Below are 21,351 nucleotides of genomic sequence, written 5' to 3'. Positions count from 1 at the left end.
ATAGATAGAGAAAATATCAAAAGCAAAAGAAATTTTTGTGAAGCTAATCTAGTAACCTTACACAAACAACATGGCAAGAAGACATATACCAAGAAGAAGAAGATTCAATTGTGTACTTACGGTCGTTGAGTTCGTGAATTTTGAAATCACTCTTCTTTTGGAATCCTCACTCTCCTGAGTTAAATCTTTGTAGCCCTTTTCTACGATTGTACCATCCTGCTTCACATTCAACGTATTTTCCTTCTTTCCAGAAATGCAGGTAAACTTCCCACCTCTTATGATTGATCTTCCATTTGATGGGTTTGTCCATTTATTACAATCCAAGAGGCTCGATGAACTCTTGATAAGAGCGCTGCCCTTCACCAGTTTCAAACTGTCGAACATTATTTCTTTGAATGAACCTTCAAAGAAAATTGCTCCACCGATTTGTTTCAAGTTGGGCAAGAAAGTAATATCCTCCAGGGATTCGTTATCGGTAATCATTAAGCCGCCTTGAATATCCGTTACATTCTCGAGGTCAATCTTCACTAAGTTCACGTTGTTAATAATTCCCAAAGTCCCGCCAACTTTTTGCAAGTTGTTCAGGTTTAATTCGTAAAAGTAATTTTCGATGAACTCTAAAGAACTCTTTACTTTTGTTAGCTGTGGTAGATAGACCAAAGATGTATCTCTAATGGTAATGTTTTCCACTTCTCTCAGATATGGCATTTCAAGTTCTAATTCCTTAGCGTTTGCATGAACACTAAATTGGCCCCTGATGGTCTTGACATTCGAATGAATGGTTTCCAAGAATCTATTATTGTTGATATTGAAAGTGTCAATCTCTTGGACCTTATTGAAGTTCTCGACGTTGGCCAGCGAAGTGTCCGATATGATAATATCTTTAACGATCTCAATATTTTGAGAATCCATGGACACGTAGTTCAAGATGGGAACGACTTTCCATTCTAACGACCGGCAAAAATTCAAAGTTGGGATTTCAACAGAAACCAAAGATGTTAGTCTTTGCAATTGGAAGAGTCCTTCGATTTTGTTCAAGTTACTAGCTTGGATTCTAATCAATTCAGGCGAGTCTTGAATAATCAGATTGCCGCCGATGGCTCTTAGACTATTCAAATTCAAAATATTGGAGTCATAGTTCGTGATTTGCAAAGATCCCAGTATGAATTCACATTGGTTTTGTAAATGGAAAAGTTCCTGCGCAGAATCGATAACATGCAAATCTTTCTTACACAACTCTGATATGGGCGAGTTTACATCCAAGCTTTTGACATCTATCTCGAAAAAGGGCTCATTGCCTCTTCTTTGCAAATTGGGCTTGTCACTATGGAATGGTTTGACATGGTGTGGGCCCTTCGGTAAGTAGATAGCGGCACCCAAAGTCTGTGTCACTAATAATGAGGCCAATAAAATCATCAACAGTTGACCTTTTCTTAAAACGCGGTTCATAATTTCTCGGAGTGGTAGAGAGGGGTCTTCTTGATTTACTTTGCTCTATTTTAGGTGTGGTACGATGAAAGTTGCAGAACAGGCTTTCTTCTATCTGTCACAAAGAAAGTATCTTTATTTTAGTTTTTCGCTATATTTTTCGAATTAGTGACGCTTTTTTTCCAGAGCAATGAAAAAAGGGTTCAACAAAACAGGCAAAAGCTATATTACATAATAGCACACATATACAACGTATATAGAATTAGTATTAAATATTATTAGTTTGTAATCAACTATGTAAGAATAGAGTCAAATGTAAAGAACAAAAAAAAGGCTAGTGAAACGAAAGTTAAAAGCTCCCCAGTTTGAACAACGGTCAGGATATTAGAAAGAGGAAGAAAATGTAGAGAAAAAAGTGGCCTTAGAATAAAAAGGCGACACCAGCAGCGACTGCTGCTCCGAAAACGCCAGCTGCCATGGAGTTGACCACGGCATCGCCAATCGAGACGGTTGTAGTGACCGAAGCGGTAGGAAGGGTCGTATTTGGCTGAGTGACATTTGGTTGCGTAGCGTTTGGCTGCGTAGCGTTTGGCTGCGTAGCGTTTGGAGTAGTGGCATTTGTATCAATGCCAGCTTGTGCTTGAATAGCAGTTACTGTGGCTAGAATAGCGACGACGTTTTTGACTTGCATTGTTTAACGGGAGTATAGGTTTAAGACGGGAGCTTTGCTTGTTCTGGCTATTATCGACCTTGGCATCGAAAGACCAGAGCAGGAAGAGAGAAACGGGGAAAATTGCAAGTCAAGTGGAGCGAGATGCACTCCCTTATATAGATGTTAGTTTTCTTCCTCATCTCGTTACAGATTTACGTTGTCAATCTATTATCTTCCCCTATCTCTTCCTTAAAGGGATATATTGCGTTTCCCCTTAGGGAAACTGGGTTTTGCTCCATCTTCCCTTTAGGAGGGAAGCGATCAAATCTCAATGGCAAGAACCATCCGCACAATGGCTCATCATGAGAAAGGGATGGTATCTTCATAAGATTAATCCCTTCTTATCCCCTTTGTGCTTAGTCTATGTGGGGAAACCCGCAGATTACAGCGACCAAGAAGAGCAGAGGAAAACTAGGGGAACGTGTTCTTGCTTAGCTTGACAGATCGTGGGAAACCAAGATGACCCCATGCGTGTCAGTTGGCTTACTTTCTTGTCGTTTGTGTATTCCGGAAGCAAAGCTAAATAAGTATTTGGATTTTGCATGCTTTTTTCCTGTTTAAACGACCTTTGGGCAGATTTTTTGCAGCCATATTTAATCACCGGCTTCAAAGAATACGTCTCCCTACTATCTATAAAAGTGGAGCTATTGCTGGTTTGAGACAGGGAAAGACCTGTAATTCTTCGCAATGTTTAGTAAGTATATTCTTGTCGCATCCTCCGTCTTTGCGAGTTTAACTGCTGCAGCATCTACGGTTGATTTGGATGCCTTGCTTCTGCTAAGAGGGGTTGAGTCGCACGATGGTGTTAATACTGTGTTTTCAAGTGGAGACTTCTACCAGGTGAACTTTATCGAATCCATTGCACCTGCTATCGTGAACAGCTCCGTAATCTTTCACGATGTATCTCATGGTGTGGCCATTGGCAATGTCAAGAGTAGAGTAGATGCCTCCAAACCAGAAGAAGTGTACTATGACTGGGAACAGTACCAGGTGGTGAATAGCGGTGATTGGAGAACCGAGTATGCTCCCGCCTCTGAATGCATGTGGAGAGACGAAAAACACAAAGGCGACGATACACCAGACAGATTTCCCATTTCAGTGCCTTTTAATTGGTCGTCTGAGTATTCCATTGTCGACTATGACAAAGACGCTAATGAAGACAGTTTGGACTTCAAGCTTATTAAATCGCTACTAAATAAAAAAAAAAGGAACGAGAGCATTTTTGTAAGAAATGTTAACGAGACCGTCTCCCAGTCCAGTATCATGGTGGCACCAATGATAAAGCCATACGACGTGGTCCAGCTTTGGTATTCAAAATTTATGATTTGGGCGAACGTTCAAAGACAATATTGTAGCGGTGTATATTCTGCGGGAACCGAATGTGGCGCCTGGTCCAGATATTACCATGTTGATGCTCCTACGTACACCGAACCTATTGTGTCTTACATGACCAAAATGTTGGAAGACGAGGTTCAATGTCCAAACAAGAGAAACTCAACCGTCGCAGTGCCTCTTCATCTGGATGGTGAAAAACCTAGTATTTTTTGGGCCTCAGAGGATGAGGAAGAGCCGAACTCGAAGTCTCTCTGGAGTTCCCTGAGGGATATGTTCTTTAAAAGGAGCTAACCCTATGTGTGCGTACGGATGAGAAAAACGCACTGGATTCTTCTCGTTCATATTTGATTTTTAGCAAATTTAGCCTCCTTTTATAGAAATTGTTCATACCTCAATCATCCTTAGTATTTTTAAGCAACAAACGAGGAACTGAGACTTAATTGATTAGATTTCTTGGATGATGGGTATTTATCATGAATAAAAGTTTCATTCCATATGAAGGTGAACTTGTTCACAATATTATTATTTATCTATTATCAATACGTTTATATTTCCCACGATTTAATTAAGAATAAACTAAATTAAATTAAATTGCAAGGCTATCTGAAGATACGAATCTCTTTCAATATATCCTTGGTTCCATTTTTTTTTATTCATTGTTTTTTACATGTTTTGTTGCCATTTATTTATTTTCTTTCTTACTTTAAAGTGTCTTAAGAGAAATACAAAACTGCAGAAAATAAAATATCATTGCTGTAAAATAAACACAAGAAGTTATGAACCGCACTGGAACAACCTTGAGGGATAAACCGGGCCATTAAGAGTGTCCCTTGTTATAGATATGTGCAACTAAAACAGCCAGAATTTTACATCAATCCACTTGAAGTCGGAAAGAGATTTTAAAGAGACTTTTTTTCTAAGACAAGATTAAATAGATGCTTACTTACTTGAATGGTATTGCCATAATCGTTCGCACCGAACCAGCCATTACCTAGTCCCGCTCGATAATCAATCACATATTTTTTCAAATTTGTCCTATACTTCAGTGTTCTCTGTACCAACTTCCGCCTAAGATTCTAATGCTTCTGTGATCGTGTACCACTCATATACCAAGAAGTGGCTTAAAAGAATATCATAATCGTTTCAACAGAAGAAAAAGCTGCTACAATGTCGCCGTCACTACAATATCGCTTTGACTATTACAACATTCCGATCAACAGTAGCAAAGAACGCTCCTGGATACAGGGCATCTCACACATGCACCAGACTCATAAATTGCTTGCCAACTTTCTAAGCTACATGTCTTTGCTAGCTGTTCCCTTTCGGAACGTTCTAGAAGATTTTCTTATTTTTCAATTTTTTTTTTCATCACGCACTGGGAAGAAATACAATACAAGGTCAAAATGAAGAAATTAACAATACCAATTTAAATCGTACCTCGAAGAAAATATATTTATTGCCAGCTAGCTAGTCGAATAAGTTATACGCAGATAAAAAAAAACCAGATTAAAATGAGTGTGCCTGCCGACGTTGCATCTTTGATTAGTGACAAGTACAAGAGTGCTTTCGAAAATGGTAATTTAAAGTTCCTCCAGACTGAAACTAAGAAAACGAAGGACCCAAAAACCGGTATGCCATACTTGATTAGCCATATGCCAAGTTTGATCCAAAAACCAGAACGCGGTCAAACTGCAGAAGGAGAAGATCCCTTAGGCAAAGCTGAGGAAGAATTGACAGTTATCCCAGAATTTGGCGGTGCCGACAACAAAACGTACAAACTTTTATTAAACAAATTCCCCGTAATCCCTGAACACACCTTATTGGTAACCAACGAATACCAACACCAAACCGATGCTTTAACTCCAACCGATTTGTTGACTGCCTACAAGTTGGTGTGTGCCTTAGACGATGAAGAAGCTGACAAAAGACACATGGTCTTTTACAACTCAGGTCCAGCAAGTGGTTCTTCATTGGACCACAAACATTTGCAAATTTTGCAAATGCCTCAAAAGTTTTTCACCTTCCAGGACAAACTATGTAATGGTAAGGAACATTTTCTACCAACTTTCAACAGTGAACCATTGCAAGATGCCAAAGTTTCCTTTGCTCATTTCGTCTTGCCCATGCCAGAATCCGAAGAAACTGTTGATGAAGACCTATTGGCCATGTGCTACATCTCCATATTGCAAAGGGCCTTGACCTTCTTCCAAGATTGGATGAACGAAAATCCAGATCTAAAGAAATCCTACAACTTTATGTTAACCAAACAATGGATTTGTGTTGTTCCACGTTCCAAGGCCTTTTCTGATGAGATTAAAATAGGTTTCAACTCCACCGGTTACTGTGGTATGATCTTAACCAAAAACGATGAAGTCTTCTCCAAGATAACTGAAAAACCTGAACTAATTAACGATATCCTATTGGAATGTGGTTTTCCAAACACTTCTGGTCAAAAACCAAACGAATACAACTACTAAGTCCTTTATAATTACACGTATACACATAAACATGTATATATAAGTAGATGATAGAAAGCATTTTTTTATATGTACTTATCTATTCACTTTTTATTTTAATGACTTTGAAAAATCTTATTCATTATTCTACATTTATACATAAAACTACATGCAATCAATGCCGGTAAGGCTAGAGATTGCCTTACTATTATTATTATTATTACTATTATTATTATTATTATTATTATTATATTACTTCCTTGAAAAAATATGTCTGAAAAGTCCTAATTTGGATTTTTTTTTCCTTTTAACTTCACTACCTTGCCCTTTCTTTCCCAATGCATTATCGCTAACACTCCAGCTTTCATCACTTGTTACTGCGCTATTGTTCACATGAGTGGGGTTTCGTGCGTGATTTGTATCATACCTCTCATCTTGGGATAAATTGAAGGCCAAATCGCCAGTTTCATCCGATGATTTTCTCGGTGAGGTCATTAATGAAGACAAATCAACCATGTCGCCTGGTTCGCCCAGGAGAATATCCTTACTAAGTTGAGAGTGTGTCTTCACTTGTCCTTTATTTTTGCAGTATCCACTACTGCCATTACTTTCAAAGGTACTAATTACTTCCCTGTCATCAGGCGTGCAGGATTTGACGGAAGAATGTTGAAATGGTCCATAACTTTCTTTCAAAATATTTTCTCCGGGATCACTTTTATTGCTGTCATTTTTCATCATATCATCATAAGGAATTTCATAGTGTTTACTCTCGTAGTTGAAAGTTGAGTTTATCGTGTTGCTATTTCGTCTCGCTTTCACATTATCGATTATGTTGCAGTGTTGCATATGGGAAATAGGACTGCCTGATCTTCTTCTTCTTGCATCTCCGCTAAACTCCTGCCTTTTATCAGTATCCAATACGTGATTGAGCTGTGACGTTCCACACTTTTTTGAAAAATTATCCTTCGCATATCTAGAGGTATCTTCAAGCCCAGTAGTACGATTGCCATTTTCCAAATTAACGTCTATATTGTTGTCATAAAAAGATATCGATGTCGCTGGCGTAGACAATAGTTTTGAAGGTGTATATGCTAGGGAAGAAGGTGTCATTGCCTGATTGATTGCTGTTGACGCCGCTGATGTTTGATCTTTTGGAGATTGTGTATCAGAACCCGCAGTCAAGGGTAACTGTTTCGTATAGTGATAATACCTTTGCTTTTGGCCTTTGATCTTTAATGAATTGAATTTATTGGAGTTCCGTGGACTAAAGTTTTGAGTGCCATGATTATGATGAGTTGGGGATCCATTAAGGGTCGAATCGTCTATTTCAATAGCCTGTTCAGATGTACAAAGGGCAGGCCGAAGTGGAGATAATAACGCTGCCGGTAGTTCTTGCTTGTTCGAGTCATTTCTTGATTCTAATTCATTTAGAGAATCCTCCTCTTCCTTAATCATAGAATTGGAGTTAGGTGTACAGTTTCTCTTACCAATCATAACCTCCAAGTCGGGAGGTGCAGATTCGGACCTTCTATGTGATTTGAATGACCTGGGCCTTGTCTTCAATGCGTCATCGAGATTAATTATTGCATCAGGAACGCCTTTGACCGGTGATGAGTAACTTGGCTCTTCGCTAATGAAAAAACGAGGACTTGGTGTTTGCATATAATTCCTTGGTGACACCGGATAAAATCTTGGTTCAGGCAAATCTAACGTTCCCGCGTCTTCATTCGATTGAAAGGTGAATCTGCTATAGCGTGTTGGTGATAAGGTATTCAATACGGCAGTAGGAGCGGTTGCAGGATAATTTTCAAGTGGTTGTGGAGGTGGCAAATTCGCAAATGCTACAGAATGGTTCAAAAAATCAAAGTCTCCTGATATGGCCAATGACCTGCGATGACGGTGACCTCTTTTGGATGGTGTAGACAAAGTATTCACGGCATTTGGCTCTGTTATCTGCACATGTTGCGTATGCGTATCGGACATTTTCCTACTTTGAGGAAAGTGTGTGATTTGGCTGTCAGCGAGTTTACGATACTTAACCAGAATAAATGAATGTAAATAGTTGGAAAGCTTCTTCAAACAGGCAAATACAAATAAGTCTTAGCGACCTTTATGAATCAAAAGTATGCTCTTAGTGCAAACACGAAATGAGCTCCCAATCTTCGAACACAGTCGACTGCAGTGGAACAATACAGGATAGAAGGGGATAACCAAAAACTTTATCACGCAGGAGGATCGATGAAACACACTAACTGCAGAAATTTCTATCCTTGTATCTTACCAGTAAAAGCTTGAAGGATTACAAAAGAAATGAATGTGCATTTTTTCTTGAAAAAGTTCCTTTTCTTGAAGATCCCCCTGATGAAAAAGATCAAATGAAGAGAACGCTAGTTATAATTAATCAGTTGGGGACTGGAGGCGAAAAAGTGTACGTCTCGAGCTGAATAATGGTTACAAGACATAGAGTAACCGTGCTGTATAATGCTCCTGAAGATATTGGTAGTCACATGAGTCAGAATGATACTCATCTGACAGTGCAAGGTGGTCCTGGTGTTGTTTTACAGCAAAGGTGGCTATTAGAAAGGACGGGAAATGTCGATGAGTCCTTCAAAAAAATCACCTGGAGACCCAGAGCGGATCTGACCAGAGATTTGACTGTTATTGAAAATGAACTGAGTGTTGGGTTTTCAGTTTACTCGAACTCGACGGAGGTGCCAGAAAGATTTATCAGTAATCCAATGTACAAGTCATTTCACGGTGAAGAATTTGATATAAAACAGCATTTACCTTTCGAAATAAATTTAGATCTAGTATGGAATCCAAAAGATTTCACGTATGACATTACAGTGGAGCCTTCTCAAATTCAAATTATCGAGTATCGTCCGTTGAAACAAGGTAAAGAATTTACAATTGGTAAATTGAAAGATGAAAAACTAGAGATGGGTGTTTTCTTTGTAGATTCCAGTGATGAGAATGACGTTGATATTGGCGGAATACGTTGTAATTGGGGGTTGGATGACAGCAAGATGGAAAGATGTCAGAAAACGTCTTTATTGTACAAGCCAGGCCATATTGCCTATAACCACTCGATACAAACGACATCGGTATTCTTGGAACAACCAATTGGGTTGCATCCGAAAGTAAAGGTTGATCTCACAAGTCTCGAAGAGCGCTCACAATGTATGTACCTAATGCACTTGCAATTACCATTAGAATTGTTTGTCGATAAATTCCAATCATCACCTCTATTACTTTTTGGTGAACATGACTTGGAATTGCCAGAATACTCTCTTCGAAATCAAGCATGGGGATCAGAGAGTATATTTGAATTAAAGGCTGGCATCATAAACGAAATAACGTTGCACTCTAGATACATCGAACCGTCCGATGGCAATGAGGAGAAATTTGAAGTATTATTCGATCCAGAAATTATACTAGCTTGCGATACAGGTGACAATAAGGTTTCTCATAACCCATTCTATAAGAAGGGCCTCGGGTATGAATCTCTATTCACAGACGATACTTCATTCCGTCATTTGAACACGACTACGCTTTCTGTGCCAATTCCAAGACCTGATACAAATGATTACTCCAAGATAAAATATATAACCTTACTGTGCTTGATCATTTCCTTCATATATCTTTTCTCTAAGGCATTTGGTAAAAATAAGAAAAAAGCGTCAGTAAAACAGGAATAAAATGGTTTGGGCGTTCTTGTTGGAGGAAAAAATAGTTTACAGATGATTTCTAATGATGTTGGTTAAATCTATGTATATATAAATATATCTGTCGCTCTTTTTTCTTTATTTTTTTTATTATTATACAAGGAGGGATGTAATAAACAGTGCTTTTTGTTACTACTTTTTCTTATGATGTTTTTTCGCAATACGTCTCAAGGCTCTTTGTTCATTCTTCATGACACCATCAACCATCTTATACTTACCTTTAACACCCTTTGGCCTACCTGCCAAACCTTTGTTCCTACCCGCGGCAACAACCAAAGTAACCTTTGGCTTAGTCTTTGGTTTTTTGGTAACCTTCCGCATCAATCTAGAGATTTCTTCGGCCTTATCCTTTTCTGTCTTGTCAGAATCATCGTTAATTAAACCTGCCTTCTTCTTAATCTTTTCTAAACGAGTCACAGCGCGCATCCTCTTTCTTGCTTTGGCTTCAGCAACTTTCTTGATAGGACGGGCGTTCATTGCTCTTATTTTCTCTTTGATTGCCATCGCAGCTTCTTTTGTGATCGGCTTATTTATCTTGGAATGCTCCTTTTCATCTTCTAGGAACCATTCTGGCAGGTTTTCGGTGTCACGGAAGGTATACCTATTGAAACCTTCATCAACAAGATCATGCTTATTCTTTTGGCCCAGCGCCAACTGATGTGCCAAAGTCATAGCTTCAACAGTGGCAATATCAATGTCCCTAGAATGCTTTTCTTTCTTTGTTTGATTTTTTTCTTCTTCAGAATCGTAATCAGAATCAAAATCTTCTGACACATTATCATTGGCCACAATCTCGAAATCGGAATCATCACTTGAACTCTCATCAGAGGAATCTGTTTCTTCCCGTGGCTGTATTTCTTCATACTTTCTTTTCTTATGTAATTTAGAAATATCGCCAACAGCCTCAGAAGTCATCATGCCATCGTTAATGGTATTTACCGGTAAATCAGGTTCGACATTGGTGAATATTGGATCATTGAAAATCATACGAGCTTTGCTACTCAATTTATGATCACCATCTTGTCCCTTCAATTTACTGATCAAGTTAGTGATGGCTTCATCGTCATCGGAATCACCTTCGATATCTTCGTCATCTTTATCTTCGATATAGTCTTTATTTTCTTCCTCTCCCTTTTCCGCGTTTACCTCATTGAAACCGGTCCATTCTCCCTCATTATCACCACCACGAGCTTGCTTGGCTTTAAATTTAGCATCTCTTTCTGATCTTCTGGTTTTGTAGTCACTATACATGGCATTCAACTCACTTTCTAAATCGTCTGCATCAGCAGCAGAGTCCTTGTCTTTGATCATAACACTTTCATCAATGTAGATATCGTTATCTTTGGCCAGTTCATCGTCTGTAAAAATCATTCTTCTCCTACCCTTAGCCAAATCGTTCAGAATACCAGTTTTTTCTGCAGTCTTTAAATTAAACAGTGACTCTTTACCCAGACTTGCAGCTTCAATACCAATATCAGTAGGGGTTATCATGTTCATTTGCATCCTTTGTAGTTCCTTTTGTTTCATTTCATTTTTTCTTCTTCTTTCACGTTTGATGTTTAGACGCTGTTTCTCTTGTAAGCCTTGAAGGTCCTTTTCAATTTGCTCTTCTTCTGTTAACGGCACTATCTCAATTTCGGTGCTATCTCCATCCTTCACTTCAGTACCCAAAATATCCCTGGCAACCTTTCTCCATCTTAAGATCATTTTGAAATCTTTCTTACCTAAAACCTTCAAATCTTCAATACATGAATGAAATTCTTCCGTGGTTTGCTTCAATTTTTCTAAGATCTTCCATTCATGATCATCCTTATCAATGGTAAATTTATTTTTTTCTCCAAGCATGGTTATTGGGTCTTCGGTTTTAACGAAATCCAAAATTGAGGTTTCGTGATATAATAAATTGTCACCTTCTTCATAACCTTGTCTCTTTCTAACTTTTTTCTCAGGATTGTAAATTTTAGATTCCATGTTCTGTTGTCCGTCTGGTAATTCTTCAAAAACTTCCTTTGGATCCAATAACCTAGGATCTAACCTCTTTGGTGCTTTGAAACCTTTACAAACAACGAAAATTTCTGCAGAAACATTTCTCGATGCAGGCGGTTTTGTGGCTTCAACTTTTTCAAACAGTTGTTGGAAAACCCAAATCAACTTATTATAATCTTTGGATCTGAAAATTTTAGTGACAAATGTACCATTTACAACTAGATTTTCCACGGCCAACTTTAAAGCTTGCAAGGTTAATTGCGATTGGGTGAAGGCATCTTGAACCCAACCCAAACCGACATTAGGTGCACCATCATGTAACACCGTGTCTGCTTTCCAAGTCTTCATGTAACCTCTTAACTTTGATCTACAATCTTCAGTGGTAATGTCACTCTGGAAAGTAATAACGTTGGGCATCGGCTTCATTGGAACAATATCCACACCGATAATTAATGAGTTAATAGGACAGAGTTTGGACGCAACTTGACACCACGAACCAGGAGCAGCACACAGATCAATAACGACCTTCGACTTTTCTAAGAAATGGCCATACTTTTCGTTAATCTGGATAATCTTGAAAGACGAACGAGCACGATAACCCTTCTCTTTAGCCAGATAATAGTATCTATCTAAACGACCCTTACTATTTTTCTTTTGCGTCTTACCCATTCTTGCCAATTACTTATATCCCCTTGATTTCGAAGACAAATTGAATCAGAATTAGTATATGAAAGTTCACCTTATACCACTTATACAATATCTGCCAATTTTTTCAATGGGCATCGCAAAAAATTTTCAAAGAGAAAAAGAAATAAGATAGGGTGACCCGGACTGAAATAATATGCAAAGGTGAGGCTAAATTTGAATAATAAGAGATTGCCATTATCGAGGATTTAGTGTGGGAATCCTGAAGATTCGATAACAAGCAACCGTATAAGTACGGGAAGAGTAATGGACTCGACATGATGCTCTGTATTTTCTTCTTATGCCTGCTTCTGTTTTCAGATTTTTAAGCTCCGATTTTAATATTGCGAGATCGACATTTTCAAAAATCTAGGCTGCCCATTGCTCCTCGTACATCGAACAATAAGCGTTTTCCTGTTTTTATACCAATAAGTGTCAATGTTTTTTGTACTGTTGAATACGCCAGATAGTTGAAGATAATCCGATTTTTCTAATCTTTCTGCATACAGATAGATCAATTTTTTTCTGTAAAACAATTCAGTCATTGCAATATCTGTTAGGATAGTTATTTTAGTATGCAAGAAATTTTTGCTCTTCTTTCAGACAATTTTTTCATTTAAAACTGAAAAAAAAAGAAACTCAAGATGATGAACAGAAACGTAACCATCTTAGCAAGAAAAATCATACTTCTGCAAACTCTAGCATATCTGATAATGGTAGAGAACGAAAAATGCTCGAGTGTGTGCTTGTAAGTCTTTGTAAACCACCATTTTTTTTTATTTCCCAGGGATCGTGTAAATTTCCTAATGCAGTAAATACACGATCCACGCTGTACAAAAAAAAAAAATTAAAAAGTTTTCGTGGTTTTCCTTCAACCAAAACCTTTCACTCTGTTTTCATTTCAAACGCTGTTTATTTGTTTATACTTTTATCAAGCCAGCTATTTATTTACACGATTTTATTGTATTTACACCTGTTATACAATTTCTGTCATCTCAACTAAGCATACCTGGCGCAAGTTATTATTCCGTCTATAATTGACTGAACCATTTATTTAATGTCACAATTCACAGTCTGGAAGTCTGAAAAAGCGTACACATTTAGTCATTGCAGATTGCATTTAAGATTCCATCGGTGAGAATAATCGCACCAAAATGGAGTTTGCACAACAAAACCAGAAACATGCATTATGCGTCTGAAGAAGCCACAGACTCTACGGAGAAGGCCTAGATCTTCTAAAAAGAACACTTAAAAACAAGCATCAAAGAAAGGAAGGCTCTGTAACGCAAATTTATACATGGTGTCTTTCATAAGAGTAATCCGAAAAACGAAAAATATATGTGCAGAGTTCTTTGAAGTCTGACTTAGCCCAACGCGTCTTGCAGAAAGGGTACATTCGGTGAGGAGTAAGTGGTTGAAGCAAAATGCGTGGCCATAAGGTATGGTACGCCTTGTTTTTATGTAGCAAAAAAATAGGTAATTTGAAAGAAGATCCTTACATTTATTCTGAGGGCAAAGTAGATACTTCAATGAGAGTGATGGCACTAAGAATTAAGGCTTTTGCTGATAATACCTTTTACTTCAGAAAAAAACAACGTAAGAGATTGCTCATTCTAACGCTCATCAAGTTTGCTATTATATTGATTATGTTCAAAAGGGAACCCTGGTTCATAATGAAGAAAAGTGCATTACTGTCATCTAGAGATTTTAAATCATCAATGGTCGACTATCATTCTACTGCCTATTTTTATCATCTTGAGAAGAAAATCTGCAGAATTAGTTTATTTTCTTGGTGACTTATTTGCCAAAAATTTTGTAGTTCATGCATTATTGAAGACTCATTATTCCGTTGAATTTGTAAACTATGAATAATATACAAACAAATTTGAAAGGCTTCAAGAACTTATGAAAGCGGTTTGTTTACTAAATATTTCCCAACATAAACAAATGAACAAACGAACGATAAAAAAAACCAGCATGAATGTTTTAATTGAAAAGTGAAAAACTATCTTTGGAAATATTGGAAGAAAGAAAATCTTTCAACAACAAATACCACAACTTCAAAACAAACAAACAAACGAACGTTAAATAAACAAACAAACAAACAAACAAGTAAACAAATAGGCAAATAGGTTTTTTTCTTCCTGCGCTATGCTTGTCTTCCAGATTTTTATGCGAAAATATCGTGTATACTTCCTATTTAAGTAATTACATGGCAGAAAAAGAGAACACGCTAAAACACGAAAATCAAAAAAAAATGTTGGGAAATTGTTAGGTATAGTTCGTGCTTACTCTTTCACCGTGCTGCTATTGTTTGTTTATTTACTTTTCGAACCTGTATAGTTGCAGTGAATTATATTCTGGTGCAAATTTGGTCGAGTACGATGCATGGCGAAAGAAAATGCAAAAATAACTGTTTATTTATTTATTTGTTTATTTGTTTATTTAATGAAGATAAGCGAGGAGACGTGCTGATAATTATTGTGCTTTTTGCACTGGACTTCTTGGTCTTAACAACTCGATTTCATTTTTCAAGGGAATGTTGGAGCCTAGATTAGCGATTTCTTCTTTATATCTCTTGGGTGAGAAATTATCCAGCATCACGTCTGGACTCACTATGACCCAACCTGGCCTTACCCTTACAGGAGTTTCGTATCCGGTTCTTGCAGGGATGATATGCAGACGTCTAGTGGCGGTGGAGAAATTCTCTGCAATACGATACAGGTGTGATGGCACGGCGCCATTGGTGGTGTCCTTCGTTTCGATACTCAGATCGGTATCCACATTGCAGTGAATTAAATGTCCATCCGTTGACCGTCTTACTGTTCCCGTGATACACATCCAGCAATGCCATTGCATTTTTTCCATCAACGTTTCATCGTCTTGATCTAAACCTGGATAAAATGGCGATTTCTTGTCTATAGGGACAAAGACCAACTCTTCACTTCTCCTAAACTTCTTAGCCCATATTTCGTTATTCAAGAGCTTAGTAAGTTCATTGATTTTCTGAGAATTGGCCCAGATGAAGAGGAAACCTGGTTTCGAGATCAATTTATCCAACGGCAATTGGGTCAAAATCGGATAAATAAACTGATTTTCTGTTAAGCAACCAATCATCACTACATCAAATGTCAAATTTTCATTCTGTATCCAGTGGTTTAATGTTGGTACAATGGAGTCTATTGCGACCTTACATCCAAATGGTGTAGTGGCAAATTGATTGATTTGTTTGGCTTTTGCCTGGAATAGTTTCTGTAATTTCGGATAGCCATCAACTCTATTCTCAATATTCGTAACGTGCTGTTGCGGTAATGAATTTCTGTGGACATAATTATTTGAATAGTCGTTTGTATGGAAGTCTCTCGATGGTTTGAATGATACGTGTTTGGATTTCATTTCCGTAATTTCCTGATTTGGTTCTTGTAAGTGATTATTGTTGTGTATGATTCTATCCTGATCATAGCATAAATCTTGGGATGCCATTCTTTGGTTATATCGTCTTTTCCCTTCTGTTTTATAACTACCATTGTCCTTGTTTCTCGCGATGATTTTTAGCTAAAAGCTGTATTTAAAAAGTTGAAACAAGCAATGTCGCAGGTTGAAACTCACATATAACGAATGCTGAAACAAGACCAAAAAAAGACGCTGCGCCGTAATAGACAGTTACAGGGCTTCATAGCTTTGGCAAAGAGCTTGAATTTGTTTGAAAGTCCTAAACGGTCTTCTTTTTTGCTTTTGAGTAGTTGTAAACGCTGTTTAACGCTCTTATCGGCCCTTGAACAAGAAATATCTTAAATTATTCTAGGTAGAGAACGAATAGAGCAGAGTGCTATCCCAATGGCGAAATACGAGCAAAGCACAAGCAAAGCACAAGCGCTCCCTTTGAATTGGTTGTTAGTTCCTGTTCTAGTAGAAAGAGAAATCTTATTCAAAAAATTCGCGGGAAATGATTTTGATGTTTGACTCCAACTTAAACAATTAACAAGGCCTGCCTGAAAGCAAAAGAAGAAGCGGAGAAAGGTGAATGGTTCCCAAGAAAAGCACCGCTGAAATTGGCGGAAAAGATATATGGACAAATATTTGGAACAGTGCTAGCTCGCTGTTGGATTTCTTCGCAGTATTGGAAAACCTAGGTGTGGTCGATGATAAGTTGTATTTAAGTGGGATACTAAGAAAAGTTTGGCTGTGTTACTCCTGGGTTTCGGTGGTTAGGTGTATATGGAAACTAATCAAGTTGTGTAAGGTGAAATTTAAGATCGATGAACGACTAAATGGCCAGGGAAATGGTCTAATAAAGGAGAAGTTGGTAAATTTCAGGAAAATGTATAATGACCAAATTAGACAAATCATAGCCAATTTGCTCCAAGATTTGAGCTATTTGATGGTTCTGATTTATCCAGGGACGAGGCTATTTAGAAGACTATCTAACATAATGACACTTTGTAGAATAATTATATAATGGTGCAAAATGAATCCTTTCAGCTTTGTAAGCCCAGCTCCTTTAAGAAGGCGTCCTTAGAAGGTTCTCTACCAAGGAATTCCTTCAGGTTATCATTAATATCATAAAGACCACCACGGGCCAAGACGATATCACGATACTGTACACCATTCTTGGTATTGAGGGGATCCTTTGCGAATTTTGTATGGTACATATCAGTGGCAAAGACCTCCGCCCATAAGTAACCATAATAACCAGCAGAGTAAGAATCCGACATTATGTGCCCGAAAGAATCATAACCCTTGGATAAAGTACCGCCATTGGGCATCAAAGAGATCTCCTGTCTCAATTGATTCCAGGTATGACAAATCGATAAGTTTTCTAAATCCTTGCAAGTATGCACTTTCATATCAAATAATCCAAAATGCAACTGTCTTAGGGTGAATAAAGCCCCGTTGACATGCTTAGTTTTGATCAAAGAGTCGATCAAAGACTCTGGGATTCTTTCACCCGTCTTATAATGCGACGACAGACTTACTAGTTCATTTTTATTCCAGGTCCAAAATTCCAACATTTGAGAAGGCGCTTCTACGAAATCCCATGGGACAGATCCGGGACCGTTGAACCTCGATTCCTTGTTTTGGCCCACCAGATCATGGATACCATGACCCAGTTCATGGAAAAACGTTACTATTTCGTTATGCTTCAACAAAGAAGGCTTATCCTTTGTGGATTTGGAGAAATTACAAACCAATGCAGTGACCGGATATGATCTTTTGGAGTCGTTGATCATGAACGATGAGGATAAACCGAAGTTGGCTGCATGGCCATATTTACCATCGCGAGGATGCAAATCGAAATAGATCCACCCAATAAACCTTGGAGACTTGGGGTCGTCCATGTTCCAGACGGCCAATTGCTTGACATCTTCATGCCAGACAGATTTATTTTGGGGTTCTTTAGTTTCGATAAATTTAAGGTTGAACAAAGTTTCGTAAATTTGTAACATGCCCGTAATCGTAGTCTCCAAGGGGAAATATTCGGAAATTTTCTCTAAATCTACATTGAAGTTCTCTAGCAGATGCTTGTTATCATAATAGCGGTGATCCCAGATGTAATAATTTGGATCTTCATCCTTTTTAGACCTTTCGACGTCCTTGACTTTCATGTCTTGCAGGACTTGCAACTCTTTTTTGCCCAGCGGAATCAACTTGCCTTTCAAATCGTTCAAAAAGTCCATTACCGTTCTGCTATCCTTGGCCATTTTATCGTATAGGTTATAGTCGGCATACGTGTTGTAGCCCAGTAAGGAGGCCAATTCGTCACGTAATTTCAATGTGTCCAACAGTATGGCCTCATTTTCAGGGACCTTATTCTGGTCCGCCAGAAACGCCTGCTTTCTGGTCTGGGCTGAGGATGCCAATTTCATCACGGGGAAAATGTCCGGGTACTTGAAAGTAACTTTATACAGAGTGTCTTCACCACCTTTCTCGGACTTGGTTGTCTCAAACTGCGCCAAGATGGAGTCCGGCACACCCTCCAGTTGCTCTTTGGTGAAAGTGATATATTCCTTCTGTTCACCGAGATTCTTGGAAAAATTTATGGAGTTCATGGAAATTTTCTTTTTGATCTCTTTGATCTTCAGACGGTTCGCCTCATCCAGTTCCAAACCAGAATGAATGAAGTCCTTGTAAGACTTCTCAATATATTTAAAGGTTTCCTTTTTGAGGGAATCCGCCTTTGGCTGAGCATCTTGCCAGACGCGAGCAAATTGCAGAAAGATATCATGACGCAGCGACAAATCGATGTTCAACTCGTCTAGCTTCATCGAGGAATCTACAGACGCGTCTCTAATTTCCTTGTCAGACGACACGTGCTGCAAGAAAGTCAATCGATTAATGATTGGGCCCAATTCGTTTTCAAACTTCATGAAAGGCTCGATGAAATTCGTCACAGAGGGGCTTTCCACCTGACTCATGAGTTCATAGAACTTGTTGCTCTTATCGATGATCTCTGTGGTCTTCCCGCCAATGTCTGTGGGAGTAAACGACCAGGTGGGCGGGGCTTGGGGAGCAATGGGAAAGCTGGCAGCGTTAGTCATTGCGGATAGGCAGCGTGTGTAGAGTAGCGGCGAGATGACGGGCGACGTAAACCAATTCTTGCACAGCAACAATCGCATCTCCAGATATTCCCTCTCTTCTGAACTCCAGACTTGAAGATTCCTCTCTGTTTACCAACTTTCCTGTTTTCCTATAAAGGTGGCGAAAAATCGCGATTTAACCGCCATCCCGCTCGTGAAAAGTGATTTTACAATTATTGACATGTATTTGCTTACAAAGTGTTCGAACTATCATGACCAGGTGCCATGCTTTCCCAAGTGTCTGGAAGATCATTATAGGCTTACAAACCCGCAATGTATACCACGATACGCTGCTGGTTTAGATCATTTCGCTGTTCTGACCAATCAGCGACTACTGCTGCGCGTCGGGTGACTGTAACCCGTTTTTCCCTTTTAAAGGGCTTCAAATAACGATAATACCATACATTAAACTACTGCCATTCGCCGATTTGAGTTGACTTACAGATCAAATAAGCACGAAAACAGGCAAAAAGTATCATGTCCGAACAAGCAAAACTACAAGAACCAGCGAAAAGCACCTCTTCCAACGATTCTATCAAGAATGGCAGCGCCGTGTCCACGATTCTCGACGCCAAGTGGGACATTGTCATGTCCAACATGCTGGTTAAGACTGCCATGGGATTTGGTGTCGGTGTGTTCACTTCGGTGCTGTTCTTCAAACGCCGTGCATTCCCCGTATGGCTAGGCATTGGGTTTGGTGTTGGAAGAGGCTACGCTGAGGGCGATGCCATCTTCAGGTCCAGCGCCGGTCTCAGATCCTCGAAGGTTTAATCTCAAGCGACGACACATTATATATATTCAAAAAAAAACAAGAAAAAATGCAATATATTATTCCTTCTCCATATGTATATATTTATATTTACGTAACTTTTACCATCACCCCCCTATAGGGAAAATCCGGATATCATTTCAATCTGCTCCAGCATGCTATCGTTTGTCTTCGATTTTTCCGTTTGAATCTGTTCTCGCACCTTGCAGTCCTTTGCCTGGTCCTTAACGAGCTCTTCGGCTTTCAAAGTTGATTTGGCCCTCTTTTTAGTCGGTTCTTGCGTGGCTGTCTCCCGTAACAGAGTCGGTATCATTATCTCACTGCTTTTGTTTAGCTTTTCCACTTGCAACTTGGTTCTCTTCCTCTCAGCGGTGCTGATCGGCCTCTTTTTTTGTACTTTTTTGCCAACGCCACCGTTCTTGCCCTGAGTTTTCATTCTCAAGCTGCTTTTACCCATTTTCTTTGCGCTGATTGTCCTTGAGCTTTTCTGTACCTTTTAATATGCCAATGTTGTACATCTGAAAATTTTTTTTTTTCATATTTCTAGTTTTTCTTAGCGATGAGATATGAAAATTTTCATAAATAAAGAGATGATGAGGTTAAGTACGAAAGAGAAGCAAAGAAAGCACAGACCGGCACAAATCCTCAAGATAGTAAACGATGGTGTCTACACATAATAGAGAGAAGCCTTGGGATACCGATGATATTGATAAGTGGAAGATAGAGGAGTTTAAAGAGGAAGATAATGGTTCAGGTCAACCCTTTGCTGAAGAGTCCAGTTTTATGACCTTATTTCCTAAGTACAGAGAGGGCTACTTGAAAACCATTTGGAATGACGTGACGAGGGCTTTGGACAAGCACAACATAGCGTGTGTACTAGATTTAGTCGAAGGTTCCATGACTGTAAAGACCACCAGAAAGACATACGATCCCGCGATTATCCTAAAAGCAAGAGACTTGATCAAACTACTAGCCAGATCTGTTCCCTTCCCACAGGCTGTCAAGATCTTACAAGATGATATGGCGTGTGACGTTATCAAAATTGGCAATTTTGTTACCAACAAGGAAAGATTCGTCAAAAGAAGGCAGCGTCTTGTAGGTCCAAACGGTAACACGCTAAAGGCTTTAGAACTTCTAACCAAATGCTATATTCTGGTACAAGGTAACACGGTAAGTGCTATGGGTCCATTCAAAGGCTTAAAAGAAGTCCGTCGAGTCGTGGAAGACTGTATGAAAAACATTCACCCAATCTATCATATCAAAGAACTAATGATTAAAAGAGAGTTGGCGAAAAGACCGGAACTGGCTAATGAAGATTGGTCAAGATTCTTGCCCATGTTTAAAAAGAGAAACGTCGCCAGAAAGAAGCCAAAGAAGATCAGAAATGTCGAAAAGAAAGTCTACACCCCATTCCCACCTGCTCAATTGCCTAGAAAGGTTGATTTGGAAATTGAAAGCGGTGAGTATTTCTTAAGCAAGAGAGATAAGCAAGTGAAGAAATTAAACGAACAAAAGGAAAAACAAATGGAAAGAGAGCTCGAAAGGCAGGAAGAAAGAGCTAAGGATTTCACTGCTCCGGAGGAGGAATCATACAAGCCAAGCAAAAATTGACGCTTAGCGCTTCAAACGCCTTTATAAATAAACAAGAAGACATGTATTTTATTTACCCAGATATATT

The 21,351-nt window shown here is 38.7% G+C and overlaps 13 protein-coding genes across 13 annotated transcripts; 6 read left to right on the top strand and 7 right to left on the bottom strand.

Moving 5' to 3' along the window:
* Window positions 1-57: 57 nt before the first annotated feature.
* Window positions 58-1,449, bottom strand: SPS22 (Sps22p; the record flags this gene model as incomplete). Its single annotated transcript, XM_056231404.1, has 1 exon — window positions 58-1,449. One exon carries the CDS (start codon window positions 1,447-1,449, stop codon window positions 58-60), a length of 1,392 nt encoding a protein of 463 aa, XP_056086311.1.
* Window positions 1,450-1,849: 400 nt separating this feature from the next.
* SKDI03G0240 (uncharacterized protein) lies at window positions 1,850-2,119 on the bottom strand (the record flags this gene model as incomplete). Its single annotated transcript, XM_056231393.1, has 1 exon — window positions 1,850-2,119. One exon carries the CDS (start codon window positions 2,117-2,119, stop codon window positions 1,850-1,852), a length of 270 nt encoding a protein of 89 aa, XP_056086310.1.
* A 708-nt stretch (window positions 2,120-2,827) lies between these two features.
* Window positions 2,828-3,766, top strand: SKDI03G0230 (uncharacterized protein; the record flags this gene model as incomplete). Its single annotated transcript, XM_056231382.1, has 1 exon — window positions 2,828-3,766. One exon carries the CDS (start codon window positions 2,828-2,830, stop codon window positions 3,764-3,766), a length of 939 nt encoding a protein of 312 aa, XP_056086309.1.
* Window positions 3,767-4,986: 1,220 nt separating this feature from the next.
* On the top strand, window positions 4,987-5,952 carry APA1 (bifunctional AP-4-A phosphorylase/ADP sulfurylase; the record flags this gene model as incomplete). Its single annotated transcript, XM_056231369.1, has 1 exon — window positions 4,987-5,952. One exon carries the CDS (start codon window positions 4,987-4,989, stop codon window positions 5,950-5,952), a length of 966 nt encoding a protein of 321 aa, XP_056086308.1.
* A 231-nt stretch (window positions 5,953-6,183) lies between these two features.
* LRE1 (Lre1p) lies at window positions 6,184-7,914 on the bottom strand (the record flags this gene model as incomplete). Its single annotated transcript, XM_056231358.1, has 1 exon — window positions 6,184-7,914. The coding sequence occupies one exon, from the start codon at window positions 7,912-7,914 to the stop codon at window positions 6,184-6,186; it is 1,731 nt and encodes a 576-aa protein (XP_056086307.1).
* Window positions 7,915-8,378: 464 nt separating this feature from the next.
* On the top strand, window positions 8,379-9,629 carry PBN1 (Pbn1p; the record flags this gene model as incomplete). Its single annotated transcript, XM_056231347.1, has 1 exon — window positions 8,379-9,629. One exon carries the CDS (start codon window positions 8,379-8,381, stop codon window positions 9,627-9,629), a length of 1,251 nt encoding a protein of 416 aa, XP_056086306.1.
* Window positions 9,630-9,788: 159 nt separating this feature from the next.
* On the bottom strand, window positions 9,789-12,311 carry SPB1 (27S pre-rRNA (guanosine2922-2'-O)-methyltransferase; the record flags this gene model as incomplete). Its single annotated transcript, XM_056231336.1, has 1 exon — window positions 9,789-12,311. The coding sequence occupies one exon, from the start codon at window positions 12,309-12,311 to the stop codon at window positions 9,789-9,791; it is 2,523 nt and encodes an 840-aa protein (XP_056086305.1).
* A 2,493-nt stretch (window positions 12,312-14,804) lies between these two features.
* KAR4 (Kar4p) lies at window positions 14,805-15,809 on the bottom strand (the record flags this gene model as incomplete). Its single annotated transcript, XM_056231325.1, has 1 exon — window positions 14,805-15,809. One exon carries the CDS (start codon window positions 15,807-15,809, stop codon window positions 14,805-14,807), a length of 1,005 nt encoding a protein of 334 aa, XP_056086304.1.
* Window positions 15,810-16,350: 541 nt separating this feature from the next.
* PEX34 (Pex34p) lies at window positions 16,351-16,785 on the top strand (the record flags this gene model as incomplete). The annotated part of the gene is made up of 1 exon (XM_056231314.1): window positions 16,351-16,785. One exon carries the CDS (start codon window positions 16,351-16,353, stop codon window positions 16,783-16,785), a length of 435 nt encoding a protein of 144 aa, XP_056086303.1.
* A 19-nt stretch (window positions 16,786-16,804) lies between these two features.
* Window positions 16,805-18,943, bottom strand: PRD1 (metalloendopeptidase; the record flags this gene model as incomplete). Its single annotated transcript, XM_056231303.1, has 1 exon — window positions 16,805-18,943. One exon carries the CDS (start codon window positions 18,941-18,943, stop codon window positions 16,805-16,807), a length of 2,139 nt encoding a protein of 712 aa, XP_056086302.1.
* A 438-nt stretch (window positions 18,944-19,381) lies between these two features.
* MIC10 (Mic10p) lies at window positions 19,382-19,675 on the top strand (the record flags this gene model as incomplete). The annotated part of the gene is made up of 1 exon (XM_056231292.1): window positions 19,382-19,675. One exon carries the CDS (start codon window positions 19,382-19,384, stop codon window positions 19,673-19,675), a length of 294 nt encoding a protein of 97 aa, XP_056086301.1.
* A 113-nt stretch (window positions 19,676-19,788) lies between these two features.
* On the bottom strand, window positions 19,789-20,130 carry ADF1 (Adf1p; the record flags this gene model as incomplete). The annotated part of the gene is made up of 1 exon (XM_056231281.1): window positions 19,789-20,130. The coding sequence occupies one exon, from the start codon at window positions 20,128-20,130 to the stop codon at window positions 19,789-19,791; it is 342 nt and encodes a 113-aa protein (XP_056086300.1).
* A 203-nt stretch (window positions 20,131-20,333) lies between these two features.
* KRR1 (ribosome biosynthesis protein KRR1) lies at window positions 20,334-21,284 on the top strand (the record flags this gene model as incomplete). Its single annotated transcript, XM_056231270.1, has 1 exon — window positions 20,334-21,284. The coding sequence occupies one exon, from the start codon at window positions 20,334-20,336 to the stop codon at window positions 21,282-21,284; it is 951 nt and encodes a 316-aa protein (XP_056086299.1).
* Between the last annotated feature and the right edge of the window lie 67 nt (window positions 21,285-21,351).

The sequence above is a fragment of the Saccharomyces kudriavzevii genome, assembly GCF_947243775.1.
Source record: "Saccharomyces kudriavzevii IFO 1802 strain IFO1802 genome assembly, chromosome: 3".
Classification (NCBI taxonomy): Eukaryota; Fungi; Ascomycota; class Saccharomycetes; order Saccharomycetales; family Saccharomycetaceae; genus Saccharomyces; species Saccharomyces kudriavzevii.
This window is presented reverse-complemented; position numbering and strand designations above follow the sequence as displayed.